This window comes from Alternaria burnsii (assembly GCF_013036055.1).
Source record: "Alternaria burnsii strain CBS107.38 chromosome Unknown 746, whole genome shotgun sequence".
In the NCBI taxonomy this organism is placed as follows: domain Eukaryota; kingdom Fungi; phylum Ascomycota; class Dothideomycetes; order Pleosporales; family Pleosporaceae; genus Alternaria; species Alternaria burnsii.
Window position 1 is genome coordinate 1,647,643 of NW_024066109.1, and position 14,650 is coordinate 1,662,292.

The window sequence follows — 14,650 nt, forward strand, 5'->3', positions numbered from 1 at the left end:
GTCGCTTCGTGCAGGAAAAGTACCCTAAAGCCAATCGCTATACTTCATTTTAAGTTGAATTGAGAATATAACAAAGGTATTAATTTCGGGATAGCCTTTCCTGCATGAAGTTATAAGCTAAGAAAAGACGAGCTCCGTCACAATATTGTTGGTCGCGTCGTGTCAAAGATGGATCATCAACCGCCACGGGGTTCACTCACGCTCGCTATTTAATTACGTGATGCCGACGCTGTAGTAATTCGATGTGGGTTAAAAGTGAAGAACCGATTTTTGCTTTCTGCAATAGCTGATGCTTGGCTTCAAAGTAGAGGATAAGGTGGAGCGTAGCAATGCGAGTTCCCTACGCGGTCAAGATCCATTGTATGACTAAGCAATGCCAAGGTATTTAGCGCTATCCGTCGACTCTCACTTCTGAACGCATATCACAAGAGCATGGCAGAGTATGGAAGAAGACTTCGCAGAGAAGGAGCCTGCTGTGACGGGTGATTTTCTAGTCTTACCATCCACTTTTCAGCACGATCATCTCGAAAGCCAGCAGAGCAAGGCCACGTGTCTACCTAGTATTCTTTGTCGATGATACCACGATGCTTCATTGTGTGCCTTCACAGACTAGAAGTGGTGTGCCTTCGCAGAGTAGAATTGATGTTTCGGAGCCTGTAGAATGTAAGGCCATATGCATTCGCTGAAGGGCTTCTCAGCATGGCTACATCTTACCGCAAAGCCGATAGTAACCACTTCCATGCCTACAGATGCCGCATCACGGAAGCCACCTTGAACATCCGTTCTTCCCCGCAAAATGTTTCGCCAGATTACGGGACGTAAACGAAAGGCCGGGAACTAAGCGGGAAAAAGGGATCCGCGTACATGTATATGTTCGCCTGAGAGTCGTACCTCGGGAACTAGCTTGCAAACAAGCGCTAGAAAATGCATTGACAGGGGCAGCTCCACTGTCATGCATCCGGACGACAGGACCTCTAATGTCACTTCACATTCAGTTGGTCAAAGGAAACGTTGTTTGTGACAATTATTATTCATTGATTCATGTCTAGCATAACGGATTCATGGTCAACCCCTATTTTCATCCCCGCGGTGTCCGCGCCTAGCCAAAGGTAGTCCGATCTTTTTAGTCGGTCATAAAGAAATGAACTCAGAGTTTAGGCAATGCCTGGCTCTGTCCTGACTCCTAAGCATTGCCATCAACCTTGGCAATGTAGACCAAGAGGTCAAGGACACGGCGGGAGTAACCCCACTCGTTGTCGTACCAGGAGACAAGCTTGACGAAGTTCTTGTTCAAAGAGATACCAGCCTTGGCGTCGAAGATAGAGGAGCGGTTGTCACCGTTCAAGTCAGTGGAGACGATGTCGTCCTCGGTGTAGCCAAGGATACCTGCAATACGTTAGAATGGATGTTCAGATAAAATTCGAACGTCAGAGCTTACCGTTGAGTGGGCCATCAGCAGCCTCCTTGACGGCCTGCTTGATCTCGTCGTAGGACGCAGCCTTCTCGATGCGGACAGTCAAGTCGACAACGGAAACGTTGGCGGTGGGAACACGCATAGCCATACCAGTGAGCTTGCCGTTGAGCTCAGGAATGACCTTGCCGACAGCCTTGGCGGCACCGGTGCTGCTGGGAATGATGTTCTGAGCAGCTGTGCGGCCACCACGCCAGTCCTTAGCGGAGGGGCCGTCAACGACCTTCTGGGTGGCAGTGTAGGAGTGGATGGTGGTCATGAGACCCTCAATGATGGTGAATTTGTCGTGGACAACCTTGGCAAGGGGGGCAAGGCAGTTGGTTGTGCAAGAGGCGTTGGAGAGAACCTCAATGTCGGACTTGTAAGTCTCGTGGTTGACACCCATAACGAACATGGGGGCGTCAGCAGAGGGAGCAGAAATGACGACCTTCTTGGCTCCACCCTTCAAGTGAGCCTTGGCCTTCTCGGTGGTGGTGAAGACACCGGTGGACTCAACGACGTAGTAAGCGCCGGTCTCGCTCCATGGGATGTTGGCGGGGTCCTTCTCCATGTGGAAACGGATGGTCTTGCCGTTGACAGTCAGGTTGTTGCCGTCAACCTTGATCTCACCCTTGAACTGGCCGTGTGTGCTGTCATACTTGAGCATGTAGGCCTGAATGTGTTAGCCTGCATTCTGCGACCACAGGAGCTCTAGCGCATCGCAAGAACTGTTTTCGCAATTTGGATGGCCGCGGCTGTAGTGTAGGTGCTTGGGGAAGCTTACAGCGTAGTGGGGCTCGATGAAAGGGTCGTTTACGGCGACAATGTCGACGTCGTTGTGCTCGATACTGTGGCATGCGGTCAGCTTTGGTAGATTGTATCGACGAGTTGGGCGAAACTTACGCATTGCGGAAGACGATACGGCCAATGCGACCGAATCCGTTGATACCAACCTGTGAGGACATGTTAGCAGCTGTCTCCTGACCCAGCGGGGCAATGGATGAAGCTTACCTTGACAACCATGATGAACTGAGTGTAGTGCTGCGAAAGTCAATAAGCTGAGGAAGAAGGAAAGCAATTGAACAGGGCTCACTCTTTTATAGGATATAAGCTGATGTAGAAGTGGTGAGAGACAGAGTTTTGTGTCGGGCGCAGTGTTTTGTTGGGTCTGGGCTAAGGTGGGGTGCCCAGGTGAGGGAGGGGCAAGCTAAATAGCAACCAGCTTGAGGACGTCACAGGTTTTAGTTCTTTTTCTGTAATCCGATATGCAGCGCCGCCTAGGCCCAATTACACTCTCTGCGCCCTCCCACACTTCCGGCCGGCTACCTGCTTGACAAGCCAAGTACGTTTGTCTACAGCCTCGGGGGGCGCATATCGCCATCACACGAGGCCGCGGACTACACCGGAGAGCAAGCCGGGCAGCTCGGGCAGAACCACCCTGAGGGTAACCTGACCGAGGCACCTGTAAATGCCTCCAGACGCCTTCGTGACTGAAACGCCAAGTGCTCTGGTGATACTGTATTCGCAGCCTCGCATAGACACTGCATACGGCTGTCCGGGCATACAGGCCCGGCACGCCACCCAGGACATCACTCTGTCAAAACTCTTACGAAAGAAGTATATGTGCATCTCGTAATCAGCGGGAGCACAGACTAGCAATCAAAAACACCTCTGCGCGGGTCAGGCAGCCGTTGTCGCTCTCGTGGGCAAGATCTTTTGGTCATTCGATAAGATAAAGCAAAGCGCGCAGCAGAGTCTGATCGGATCACCGGTTCGTGGGGAGGCGAGTGTTTTGTGTCACCACCGAGATTCTCTCCGCCAGGCAAAGTCGAGTATGGTTTGAGATGAGGCGTGGCGTATCCGCGGCCGGCACGATGGCACTATGATGGACAGAGCTGTGTTATAAAGCAGTTCAAGCCCGCCACATGATCGCCAGGGCCTACGGCGATTAAACAAAGTGCTTAGGTACCTGCATATAGCTATTGCAGCAAAGGAAAGCTCGAGCTACAGCTTGAGCTCAAGCTCGGAGTTACAGACGACGATGTAGGCCAATGCCGGCCCCGACATATTTGGGGTGCACCGACCCTCCGATCACGGGACAGCTACAGCGATTCAGACGCGTCTACCATGCAAATTGGAAAATGAGTTCAGTGTTTGTAGCTGATGGTTTCCAACGAGATTTGCAGGTACACAAACTCCATTGACTTGCGTTGTCCAATCCTTGCAAAACTGATCTACCCCGCGCTTGAGGGAATTTGCGAGCATTCTGCTCCAAGTTACGTGCTCATTCAGGTACCCAAATAGGGGAGTGATGCGAATGTGTATAAGTTATATAAGTCAATCCAGGTCTTTTGATGCGCCTGAGTCAACACGTCCGAAGCGTCTTGTCTTATTTCTTGCGATATCATAATACTTGCTTCCACCCAAAGGGTGATGCTGGCAACCGAACAGCTCACATAGAAAGCAAGCACACCCATCCAGCAGAGGCCCTTAGCCGGCCGCGTCTGAGTCAAGACGAATATGGAGATGCTGTTGAAATGCTCGAGTGTCAGGAAGACCTCCTTGCAACCGTACTTCGATATCTACACATGTCCGAATCCTGTGTATCACCTCGGTAGAGTACAAAAGCCGCCCAGTGAAGGGCATGCTTCACAAACACTCATTGTAGTCCTGTTCTCGCCATCACACGGCGTTGACCTCATGGTAGCCCTTGTATTGAATCCGAATGAGGCTCTCGCATCCCACGATAGAAGGCTATCGCGGCCAATGAGGAGCTAGGCGTTAGGTCGACTGGGGCGCTCGGGCCACAGAAGATTGATCGTTCCACCACCTTGGCGTTCCTCCCGCAACCACATTTTGCAAGACAGCTCTCCTGGCCCACCATCGACTCCATCACCACCACGATCCATTGGCAGCTGTAGGTCCCTCGACGGGAAGCTTCTCCCTTTCTTTTTCAATTTTCGACACTCTCCACTCCGCCCGCCGCCATGCTGCGCTCATCTATCATCCGGGCCTCGAGCTCGGCTGCCGCCATGTCCTCGACCGCGACCCGTACCGCTCTCCCCAGAGCTGCCCCGGTAGCCTGCCAGCTCCAGCAATCCCGCCAGGCCCACGCCATCTCCAACCCAACCCTTGCCAACATCGAGAAGCGATGGGAAGACATGCCTCCCCAGGAGCAGGCCGACCTGTGGATGACACTTAGGGACCGCATGAAGACCGACTGGAAGGAGTTGACCATGCAGGAGAAGAAGGCCGGTGTGTACCATCCCATGAGGCGCATCTGGATGTCGCGAGAGCTATTATGACGTATCTTGTGTTATGAACGAGGTACCCGAGCTAGCCCGCGGCATCTGGTGCGCGCTACGCGAGGCCATCGCGACGTACCGGGAAATTATCGATATGAACATTGCACTGACAACATGCTCTGCACACAGCCTATTTCATCGCCTTTGGCCCCCACGGTCCTCGCCGACCCCCGCCTCCGGATGAGGGCCGCAACGTCTTCCTCCTCTCCTCTGCCGTCATCGCCGGTGCCTTTGCGATCTTCGCTTTCACGCGCATGTTCGCCAGTCCCATCCGACCCCGTACCATGACAAAGGAATGGCAAGAAGCCACCGAGGAGTACATGAAGGTGCGTAGTTCCAACGCTTTTGTCAAACCCCCTTTGTATACGTATCAGTACTAACACGTCACAGTCGCAAGGAACCGAGCCCATCACCGGCTACAAGGGAATGATGGTACAGAGCAAGTCTGAGAAGGACCTCCCAGCGGGCCAGAAGCTCAACGACGAGTAAAGTGTCCGAATAGAAGAGTCACAACAATCACCATACCAATACCGATACCACATTTTCCTTGGGTCAATTTCCGTTTGGTACTGTCTGTGTCACATACAACAAGATCGAAAGCGTTACGAGCGGCTGCCGATCGGCCATTGTCATAATAGTCCTCATTGTACAGAAATCTAGAGGCTTTTCGCGTTTGCCTGACGGTTTTCAACTTCGATCACGTGTAGGAGGCACGCTGTACGATTTGCCCAACTCCCAAATCAAGGCTATCTACCCTCGTCACGTCAGGTTGTACCACGATAGCCAAGTGACAACTAACTGAATGTACCGACTAACATGCTTAACATTATATAGTTTATCCCGAATGTCTCGAATACAGTTGAACGCGCGTCACAGCCTACAGATGAGATAGCACAAGAGCCGTTCGTCGTCCAACATGGGCGATACGGAATGTCCAATCTCCATTATACCATCTGGAAATGAATACGTCCTTCTATCTGCCAACTAAAGAGCCCAACGCTATCGATGATCACGAATTCTTGATGCACAGCCGCCTGCAGAATCGTCACCACGAACGACATCAGCACGATAGCATACATGACAGAGCACCGGCCATGAAGCATATACATCGGGTAGTGTACGTGGCGATCCGGAGAGGTGCAACAAGGAAGCAGTGGATCAAAAGCAATAACAACACGCCATATCAATGCCATGTTACATCAAGTGGTGATTGCATAAGCATAGAATCGTACTCGGACTTACATGGGTATATACGTAGAGCCGATGGTACACAGGCGATATGTTACACAGCTGACAATAGTGGTATTGAGCGTACATGACCACATCCGCGGCCGAGCGTAATCTTTGCAGTACACACCGGATGGAGATAAGTCAGCTTCGTGATAGCATACTTTTAGCCGTGGACAGAGGGTGAGACCGCGGCCGGTTACGTCGGAGTGCGAAGCTTACTTGCAGTCCAACTGAGTCCAGAGCTGAAGAGCTGAGCCCGTGCTCATGTATATCTGCAACTTCCATGCAAATGGCTACCATTAAACACCAAATACTGTTCTGGTTTCAGTAGAATATAGACCATGGCCACCAAAGGTCTTCTGACGATCGGAGCTTTGCCAGTCAATATCTGTTGCGAATCACAACAACCAGTCATGTAAATATCACCATGTGTATCATTCTTTATTAAACATATCTGAGGCAATACCTTCCCGACCGCTCACGAGAGACTTTATTCAGATGTGTGGCTAATGTTTGCAGTTTTTACTACTTTAGGCCACACTCGAAACTGCTCGCACGCTTAGGAAGCCTGTTGTATTGATTCTAATACGATGACCTGCTCTGCGCACCCGCTGCTTGAAAGACAATCCATGCCGTTGACTTAGTTGAAGGAAGATGAGTGTAAGGGTCGTCTCTAGAAAGATGGTAAGGATGTACACAAGCACTTGACCATATGCGAGATACTTCAGGAGAATGTTCAATATTGGATTCAACGAGCATGTTTAAATGCGGCGCTGCTACTACGATCATGTATCATGTAGTACGTATCAGATGAGTCCACGTACTTTTGCGCCCATGGTGTGATCTCGACTATTTATCACAACTCCTCATATTCGGTCGTTTATGTCCTAGTACCTTGTTAAGCTGCAATGTTGATCCTTGCTATCAATAGCATGGTACCTTGAATCAATTTTGATCCGTAGTTTGATCCCAGCGCATTGCCGGCATCTGGCAATTCTTGTGTTGGAAAGAGCGAAAGCGGGTGATCTCCCAAGCTTAAGACTGATTGGGTTACAGCATACATGCGTTGCCTACTACACACCTATAACCACTATGGACAAATTCCTCGACCTAGACCCTCTATATATATCCCAAGCTGTATGTATATTGCCAAAGCTCTTTTCCAATGTCGGCAGCCCGCCACTTTAGTTCAGTGTTTGCTCTTAGGCTTGTGAATCGGTTTCTAGGCGTGGGGAGAGGAACTATACGTATGGCCAGCTGTTGTTCAACAGAGTAACATCACCACGTGTGTTCAAAATACGCTATTACGTCGATTTGATACCATCAAGCGGTGAGGAATAATGTCCTGGAACATGTTTCTGGACGAGCATCAACATATATCACTGAACCAAGTCGCAGCCATTCCCTAGACCAAGAACCATCGTATACAATAGAAAACTCAAACGGGTACAGAGATAACAAACTCTACTTACCACCTACATCAACTTCTAAGAAGAAAGTCTAGCAAGACTAATAACATTGTAGACTTCTAGATTCTCTATTATGTCTAGGAAGGTCTTAACACGCTTTGTTGTAGTAGGCATAAGTATTTTGCTTAAAGAGATGTTTAATTCCTCTCTTTAAGCTAGTGAACGATGTTATTAGAAAGATCACGAGCACAGATACTACACTGTGTCCCCATGGTTAGAGGTGCATATGTCACGAACAGGGAAAAACTGAGGTGCGTTGAACAAGAAAAAGCTGTCTCTTCATGCACGATAAGTTACAGGAAGCCACGCATCAAAGCACCCGCTTAAAAGTCCCACAGTTTCAGAGGTATATCTTTTGTACAAAGTGAGACTACCAGCGAATTGCACTAGACACTCTGGCCGACTCTTCACCCACCATCAAAGTCCGTCTATGACTTCTCGAGCTCAGCAAGAATCTTCTCTCCCTTGGCGCGTGCTGACTCGAAGTCACCAACCATGTAGAAAGCACCTAGAAATGTCAGTCATACGCTATGAATGCGGAGATAGTCGAGACTCACCCTCGGGAAGGTCGTCACCCTCACCAGTCAAGATAGCCTTGAATGATCGGATGGTGTCCTTGAGGTCGACAAGCTTGCCCTCAATACCAGTGAAGACCTGGGCGACAGCGAAGGGCTGGCTCAAGAAACGCTGGATCTTACGGGCACGCTCGACGGTAAGCTTGTCAGCTTCCGACAACTCGTCCATACCGAGAATGGCAATGATATCCTGGAGCGACTTGTACTCCTGGAGAATCTGCTGAACGCGGGTGGCGGTGTCGTAGTGGTCCTGACCAATGACACGGGGGTCCAACATACGGGACTTGGAGTCAAGAGGGTCGACGGCGGGGTAGATACCCAACTCGGAGATACCACGGGACAAGACAGTGGTGGCGTCCAAATGGGCGAAAGTGGTGGCGGGGGCAGGGTCAGTCAAATCGTCAGCGGGCACGTAGACGGCCTGGACGGAGGTAATGGAACCCTTGGTGGTGGTGGTAATACGCTCCTGCATGACACCCATGTCAATGGCGAGAGTGGGCTGGTAACCGACGGCAGAGGGGATACGACCAAGAAGAGCGGACACCTCGGAACCGGCCCTGCACTATAGTCAGTACTCAAGTCGACTGGTGGAGCTGGATGGGGGTGTTGTACTGGGTGAACCTAAAAATGTTGTCAATGAAGAGCAACACGTCCTGGCCCTCTTCATCTCTGAAGTATCTACAGTCCTAATTAGCTACGTTCAGTCATTTACACAGTGTATTCAAGACTTACTCAGCAACGGTAAGACCAGTAAGAGCGACACGGGCACGGGCACCCGGGGGCTCGTTCATCTGACCGAAGACAAGGGCGACCTTGGAGTCACCGTCAAGCTGAATGACGGAAGTCTCCTGCATCTCGTGGTACAGATCGTTACCCTCACGGGTACGCTCACCGACACCAGTGAAGACGGAGAAACCACCGTGGGCCTTGGCGATGTTGTTCTGCCTGCCGTTAGCTAATGCTCAGCCAGTAGACAATGTGTCTCCTTACAATCAGCTCCTGAATGAACACAGTCTTTCCGACACCAGCACCTCCGAAGAGACCAATCTTTCCACCACGAGCGTAAGGAGCCAAAAGGTCGACAACCTTGATACCGGTGACGAGGACCTCAGCGGAGGTGGATTGCTCGGTGAACTCCGGGGGGTCGGCGTGGATGGGAGCGTACTTGGTGGCCTTGATGGGACCACGCTCGTCAATGGGGTCACCAGTGACGTTCATGATACGACCAAGGGTACCGTGACCAACGGGAATCTTGATGGGGGCACCAGTGTCGGTGGCCTTGGAACCGCGGACGAGACCCTCGGTACCGTCCATGGCAATACATCTGACGACGTTCTCACCCAAATGTTGCTGTCCTAAATCAGTGATGCTGTTCCCACATATTCGATGCTTGGCGTCCTTACAGCAACTTCGAGAATCAGCTTCTGGTCACCGTTCTGGGTTGTGACGGCGTTGAGAATAGCAGGGAGCTGCTCGGTGTCGAACTTGACCTGCAGTTGGTTGTCAGTGTCCGTTGTCTTGATGCGATCGCTAATGGCGAAGTCTCAAAACTCCACCACCATCGATTAGAAAACTTTTCCTAAAGGGAAGGGTTGTTTACGTCGACAATCGCGCCAATGACCTGATGAATCTTGCCATCCTTTGTTGCGTCGGTGCTGGCAAATCGGGTGGAGAGCGCGGGGGCGAAGCTCTTCTTCATGGGCGAAAATGCGCTGCGGCGGATGGCCGGCCTGCGCATGGAAGCGCGGAGCGCCTGCTGGATCCCACTGTCGAAATAGGCGTCAGTCCATCTCAATTCATCATCAATTGGACTCAATGGGCGGTTGGCTTACCTCTTCAGCATTGTGAGATATGTGGTAGACGGATTGGTGAGTGGAGAGAGGGTGGGTTGGTGAGGAAAGAGCTTCTCACAGCTCGAAAGGAAAGCGGACGGCGTTCCAAGAGATCCGTGCGCGACTAGTGCCCACGAGGTTAGTTGATGGCGAGGAGACAACCCCAGGATTGTATCTTAAACTCTCCCACGATACCCCAAACACGTTTATATTCTGCCGATGTTCTTCGGGAGTGCTTGACTTCTCATGACCGCACCTCAGTCCTACACAACCATGCTCTCCGTCGATGTTACGACGCCTCCCCGCCTTCCGATTCGCCCCGATTGAATATCCGCCTCGGGACAATAAAACCACAAAAAGAGAGAGTTTTGATGTGGTATCCCTATGCTATGAGCAACGCTAAGCCCTTCGCTTGATCACCAAAGCAGAACAGATAGCGGACTCTTAGTGACATCACGTCTGCAAAGAGAAGGCAAATTCCCATCAACAACAGGCATCTGGTTGTGCACCAACAAAAGGCGTCTCGCCAAGTGCAGGAAAGAACAAATTGCCATCGTTATTAGCATTTCGTTCCATATTTCTGGCTTGACCCAGAGATTTATGTTTCAAACACACGACGAAACTATTGTCCAGTCGACTGCAGATACGAGGGTCGTATTACCCGTGACTTGCTTCTGTTCTGCGATAGTATAACCTAAAGATATTCGCAGACAAAAATGGTGCACCGGGGTTTGATCATGACTGTGGTTCGGACACTACGATCAGACTATTGCTGTGTGTAATGCCACATTCTCCAACCCTGTATGAATCAGATAGTTCGAGCGGTATGAGTAAATTGAACTCTTTCTCCCAGCAATTTTGCCTAGGTACGTACCTGGATATGATGATACTGTCAAGACCCAAGCTATGAATGTGCGTTATCTACCCGATTTATGCTTTAGGCCACAATATACCCTGAAGGTCTTTACTGAGCGTTTCATCGTCGTGCTACACAACGACATGATGATATATTCTCCACGTGTCAGGTACAACTGTGCTATGTGCAGCCTGTGTCTCACGCCAAAATGTAGCCTAAAGGTATTCACATGGGGTTTCGTTGACAGCCTCCTCCACAACAGGGAGATGTAAACTCCAAACTTCAAGCAAGAAACATGTTTGTGATTGATATATGCCTTGTAATCAACAAATTGATGGCCAACGATAACAAAGTCAGTGTTATCGACGTGGTATCTCGTCCTGCAATTGCCAGCTAGCAGGATATGTGACAGCAAACTACTTACACAACAAGCTGGGACAACAACCAAGCTGACGAAGGGTCTTAAGCTGTTGATGTGTGATTTTGGAACATGACTGGAAAGATGAAGATTCCGAGGATGGCTTCATCAGCACGGTGACTTGAAGATGATCGAAACCAGGTGTGCTCCAAAACGCACCCTGAAGGTTTTCGCTATGAAAACTATTGCTGTGCTGTGCTGAGGCAAGTGATGTATATTCCAAGGTTGGAATATGTCGCATATATTGTACATGTTGCTATGAGTAAAGGTATCGTATGTATACAGGTCTTCATCCACTATTTTCCATCTTGGGTTTCTTTGGCCCAACGAAATTGCATAGCGCGCCGCCGTTCACAGCAATAACTTTCCATCCCTCGGGTACTACCCCAAACTCTTCGTTCTCTTTCTCGGTCGCACTCAACTTCCAGATCTTTCCTGTTTCTCTATCAAACCACTCCCTTCCCTCGTCTGTCTGAAGTAGTTCGCGCAGAACGAACTTTGTTACAGCATTACTGTCTTTAGGGCTGATCGAATCGGGAAGCTTCTGGATATCCACGTCGAATTTGCGTTTACCATCTATCTGAACAACACACTTGCGCGTCGTAGTGAGGAGTGGTATGATAGCTAGATCAGAGGTTGGAAATCTTCTTGCGAAGACGGTTTTTACGCTGCCTTCGTGCGTTTGAGATGTGGTACAGGTGTTCAGTTGGTGCCAAGCTTCTTCGGCAACACCAGGAGCGATAGGGGCGAGCATACGGACGAGGTGTGCCATAGAGTACCACTTGAGGTATGGTGTGATGTGAGACGCATGTGGGGTGTCCCAGATGGCATTCGTTAGCGTCATTAGATCGCTGACGATAGTATTTAGTGAGTATGTCTGCGAGTACGACTCAGTAACACTAGCGATGGTTTCTTGTGTCTTGATCCAAAGCTTCGCTTCATCTTGCTTAAGTATAGACACTAAGCTTTCGCGTGTGGCGTTCAAAGAATTTTCGTTTGTTGAAGTATCCTGCAGGATGTTGAGGAGTTTCTTGTCAACATGTTCCGGTACTGTAAACTTCTCCATTTCGTCATCAGGTATCCAGGGCGCTGTGGAAAGTTTGATGATTCGATGCAGCCACCGTTGCACGCCGGTAATCTTTTTCTCATCCCACTCAAGCACATCACTGACAGGGGCTTGGAAAAGCATATGCGCGCGCGTTGCATCTGCGCCATACTTGGCGATTGTAGCTCCTGGATCCACGCCATTGTACTTGCTCTTCGACATCTTCTCAAAGCTGACATTTGGAGTCACACCACTGGCCTTGATGATAGGCTTGGAAGGATTCGTTAAGTCGACTTCATCTGGACGCAAGAAGCGACCATTCTCGGGGTCAGTGAAGGTTTCTCCGTGAACCATACCTTGGGTGATGAGGCGCGTGAAAGGTTCACCATTCGTTAAATGGCCCTTGGGCCACGATGAAGTGGTTGCCAGGAACTTGGATATAAAGCGCGCATACAGTAGATGGAGGATCGCGTGCTCTACACCGCCAACGTAGAGATCTACAGGCATGCCGCTGTTCGTCTTTGTAGGGTCGACCAAGGCATGCTCGTTTTTGGGATCCAGAAATCTGAAGAAATACCAAGACGAGTCCATGAAAGTGTCCATCGTATCCGTCTCGCGCTCAGCAGCTGAGCCGCACTTCGGACAATCGGTCTTCTTCCAGTTCTCATCTTCTGCTAGTGGGTTACCCTTGCGTCCCTCGAAAAAGCTGTCAGGCAGGTTCGGTAATTCCACCGGGAGATCCTTCTCAGGTACAGGAACAGCTCCACAAGAGTCACAATGAACGATAGGGATTGGTGCACCCCAGTAACGTTGCCGACTTATCAACCAGTCTCGGAGTCGCCAGTTTGCCGTCTTTTGAGCTGGCTTCCCAGTGTCGGTTATTGCTCGCACAACCTCGTTCGCGGCTTGCTTCGAGGTCATGCCACCGAAATGCTCTATATCAGCAGCGACAAAACCTTTCTCAGTCACTGGCATGTCTTTTCCACTACACGGTACAAGTGGCAGTGGCAGAGCGCCTTTCTTAGCAGATATAACAACCTTGACTGGCTCATCGCCAACATTCGTTCGCCAAAAGGCATGATCTCGCGCATCGTGGCCTGGAACACCCATTACAGCGCCCGAGCCGTAGTCATCCAAAACATATGGAGCCACATAGATAGGTATAGAAGGTCCCGTAGTGCCTCTAACATGCGCAAGCGGGTTGCGTGCTACAATGTCTCGTAGCCTTAACCCCTCCTTGGTGTCCAGCGGTAGCTCTTTTGCTCGCTCCATAAAGGCGCGAAGCTCTGCATTTTCGATAGCTAGCTGCTGAACAATTGGATGATGCATCGAGAGAGCAATGTATTGCACTCCGAACAATGTGTCAGCTCTAGTAGTGAAGACATCGACGGGCTCAAAGCGCGTCTCGCTGTTAGTCGAGATGACGTCGAACCAAAGCTGCGCGCCTTCAGATTTGCCAATCCAATTTCTTTGCATTGCAAGGACTTTCTCGGGCCACTTTCCATCTCGTGCAAGAGCGTCCAGGTCCTTTAACAGAGGCTCTTGAAACTCCTTGATCTTCAGAAACCATTGCTTCAGCATCACTTTCTCGACCTTTGCGCCGGAGCGCCAGGAACAGCCATTGGCGTCTACTTGTTCGTTCGCGAGGACGGTCTTGTCGACAGGATCGTAGTTCACGAGAGATTCGGCTTGGTAGGCTAGTCCGCGTTCATGGAGCATGAGAAAAATCCGTTGAGTGTGCTTGTAGAAATGGGGATCGCATGTTCGTATCTCCTACATACATTCATCAGCCCATGCTTGACTAGATTCATCGTTTTCCATACAGAGTCCCAGTCCCAGCGTCCACCCATTTCCTTCATTTGGCCCTTCATAGTGTCGATATTTTGCAGCGTCCATTTCTCCGGATGCACCCCTCGCTCGATCGCTGCATTCTCAGCCGGCAAGCCAAACGCATCCCATCCGATGGGGTGCAGGACCTTGTAGCCCTGCATATGCTTGTATCTGGAGAGAACATCGGATATCGTGTATACGCGCAGGTGGCCGAGGTGGAGCGTGCCGGAGGGGTATGGGAACATGGGCAGCACGTATGCATTTCCTCTGTCGGACTCCCGTAAGTCGTGCCATTGGGATGACAGTCGATCCCAGTGTGGCTGCCATTTGGCAGTGAGCGATTCAACCTTGATTCCTTCAGCTCTTGATTTCCTCTCCAACGTGCTCGCCCGTCGTAAACCTATACGCGGGCGGAGGAAAAGGAGACGTGGGGCGCGCCGCCGGCCCACGGATTGCAGACTGAGACCACGCATCACCTTGTCGTATGCGCATGTCGTACACTTGTCGTATTCATAGTCGGAAGGATGCGCGACCTGATCTACGCCAAGCCTCCACTTGTGAACGACTCCCACATTTTTTGGGCCTATCGATAAGACGAGGATCATGCAAACACTTTGGATCTCTGACAACTACGAAGTTG

General features: G+C 50.5%; 5 protein-coding genes across 5 annotated transcripts; 2 read left to right on the forward strand and 3 right to left on the reverse strand.

Moving 5' to 3' along the window:
* Window positions 1-1,183: 1,183 nt before the first annotated feature.
* Window positions 1,184-2,415, reverse strand: GT037_003116 (glyceraldehyde-3-phosphate dehydrogenase; the record flags this gene model as incomplete). The annotated part of the gene is made up of 4 exons (XM_038928163.1): window positions 1,184-1,386; window positions 1,439-2,123; window positions 2,235-2,298; window positions 2,354-2,415. 4 exons carry the CDS (start codon window positions 2,413-2,415, stop codon window positions 1,184-1,186), a joined length of 1,014 nt encoding a protein of 337 aa, XP_038789441.1.
* Window positions 2,416-3,970: 1,555 nt separating this feature from the next.
* On the forward strand, window positions 3,971-4,371 carry GT037_003117 (uncharacterized protein; the record flags this gene model as incomplete). Its single annotated transcript, XM_038928164.1, has 2 exons — window positions 3,971-4,153; window positions 4,201-4,371. The coding sequence occupies 2 exons, from the start codon at window positions 3,971-3,973 to the stop codon at window positions 4,369-4,371; spliced, it is 354 nt and encodes a 117-aa protein (XP_038789442.1).
* A 66-nt stretch (window positions 4,372-4,437) lies between these two features.
* On the forward strand, window positions 4,438-5,244 carry GT037_003118 (mitochondrial cytochrome c oxidase subunit v; the record flags this gene model as incomplete). Its single annotated transcript, XM_038928165.1, has 3 exons — window positions 4,438-4,705; window positions 4,885-5,081; window positions 5,146-5,244. The coding sequence occupies 3 exons, from the start codon at window positions 4,438-4,440 to the stop codon at window positions 5,242-5,244; spliced, it is 564 nt and encodes a 187-aa protein (XP_038789443.1).
* Window positions 5,245-7,882: 2,638 nt separating this feature from the next.
* On the reverse strand, window positions 7,883-9,872 carry GT037_003119 (atp synthase beta subunit; the record flags this gene model as incomplete). The annotated part of the gene is made up of 8 exons (XM_038928166.1): window positions 7,883-7,962; window positions 8,012-8,586; window positions 8,642-8,707; window positions 8,762-8,970; window positions 9,020-9,379; window positions 9,433-9,519; window positions 9,630-9,795; window positions 9,862-9,872. 8 exons carry the CDS (start codon window positions 9,870-9,872, stop codon window positions 7,883-7,885), a joined length of 1,554 nt encoding a protein of 517 aa, XP_038789444.1.
* A 1,552-nt stretch (window positions 9,873-11,424) lies between these two features.
* Window positions 11,425-14,483, reverse strand: GT037_003120 (leucyl-trna synthetase; the record flags this gene model as incomplete). Its single annotated transcript, XM_038928167.1, has 2 exons — window positions 11,425-13,953; window positions 14,004-14,483. The coding sequence occupies 2 exons, from the start codon at window positions 14,481-14,483 to the stop codon at window positions 11,425-11,427; spliced, it is 3,009 nt and encodes a 1,002-aa protein (XP_038789445.1).
* Between the last annotated feature and the right edge of the window lie 167 nt (window positions 14,484-14,650).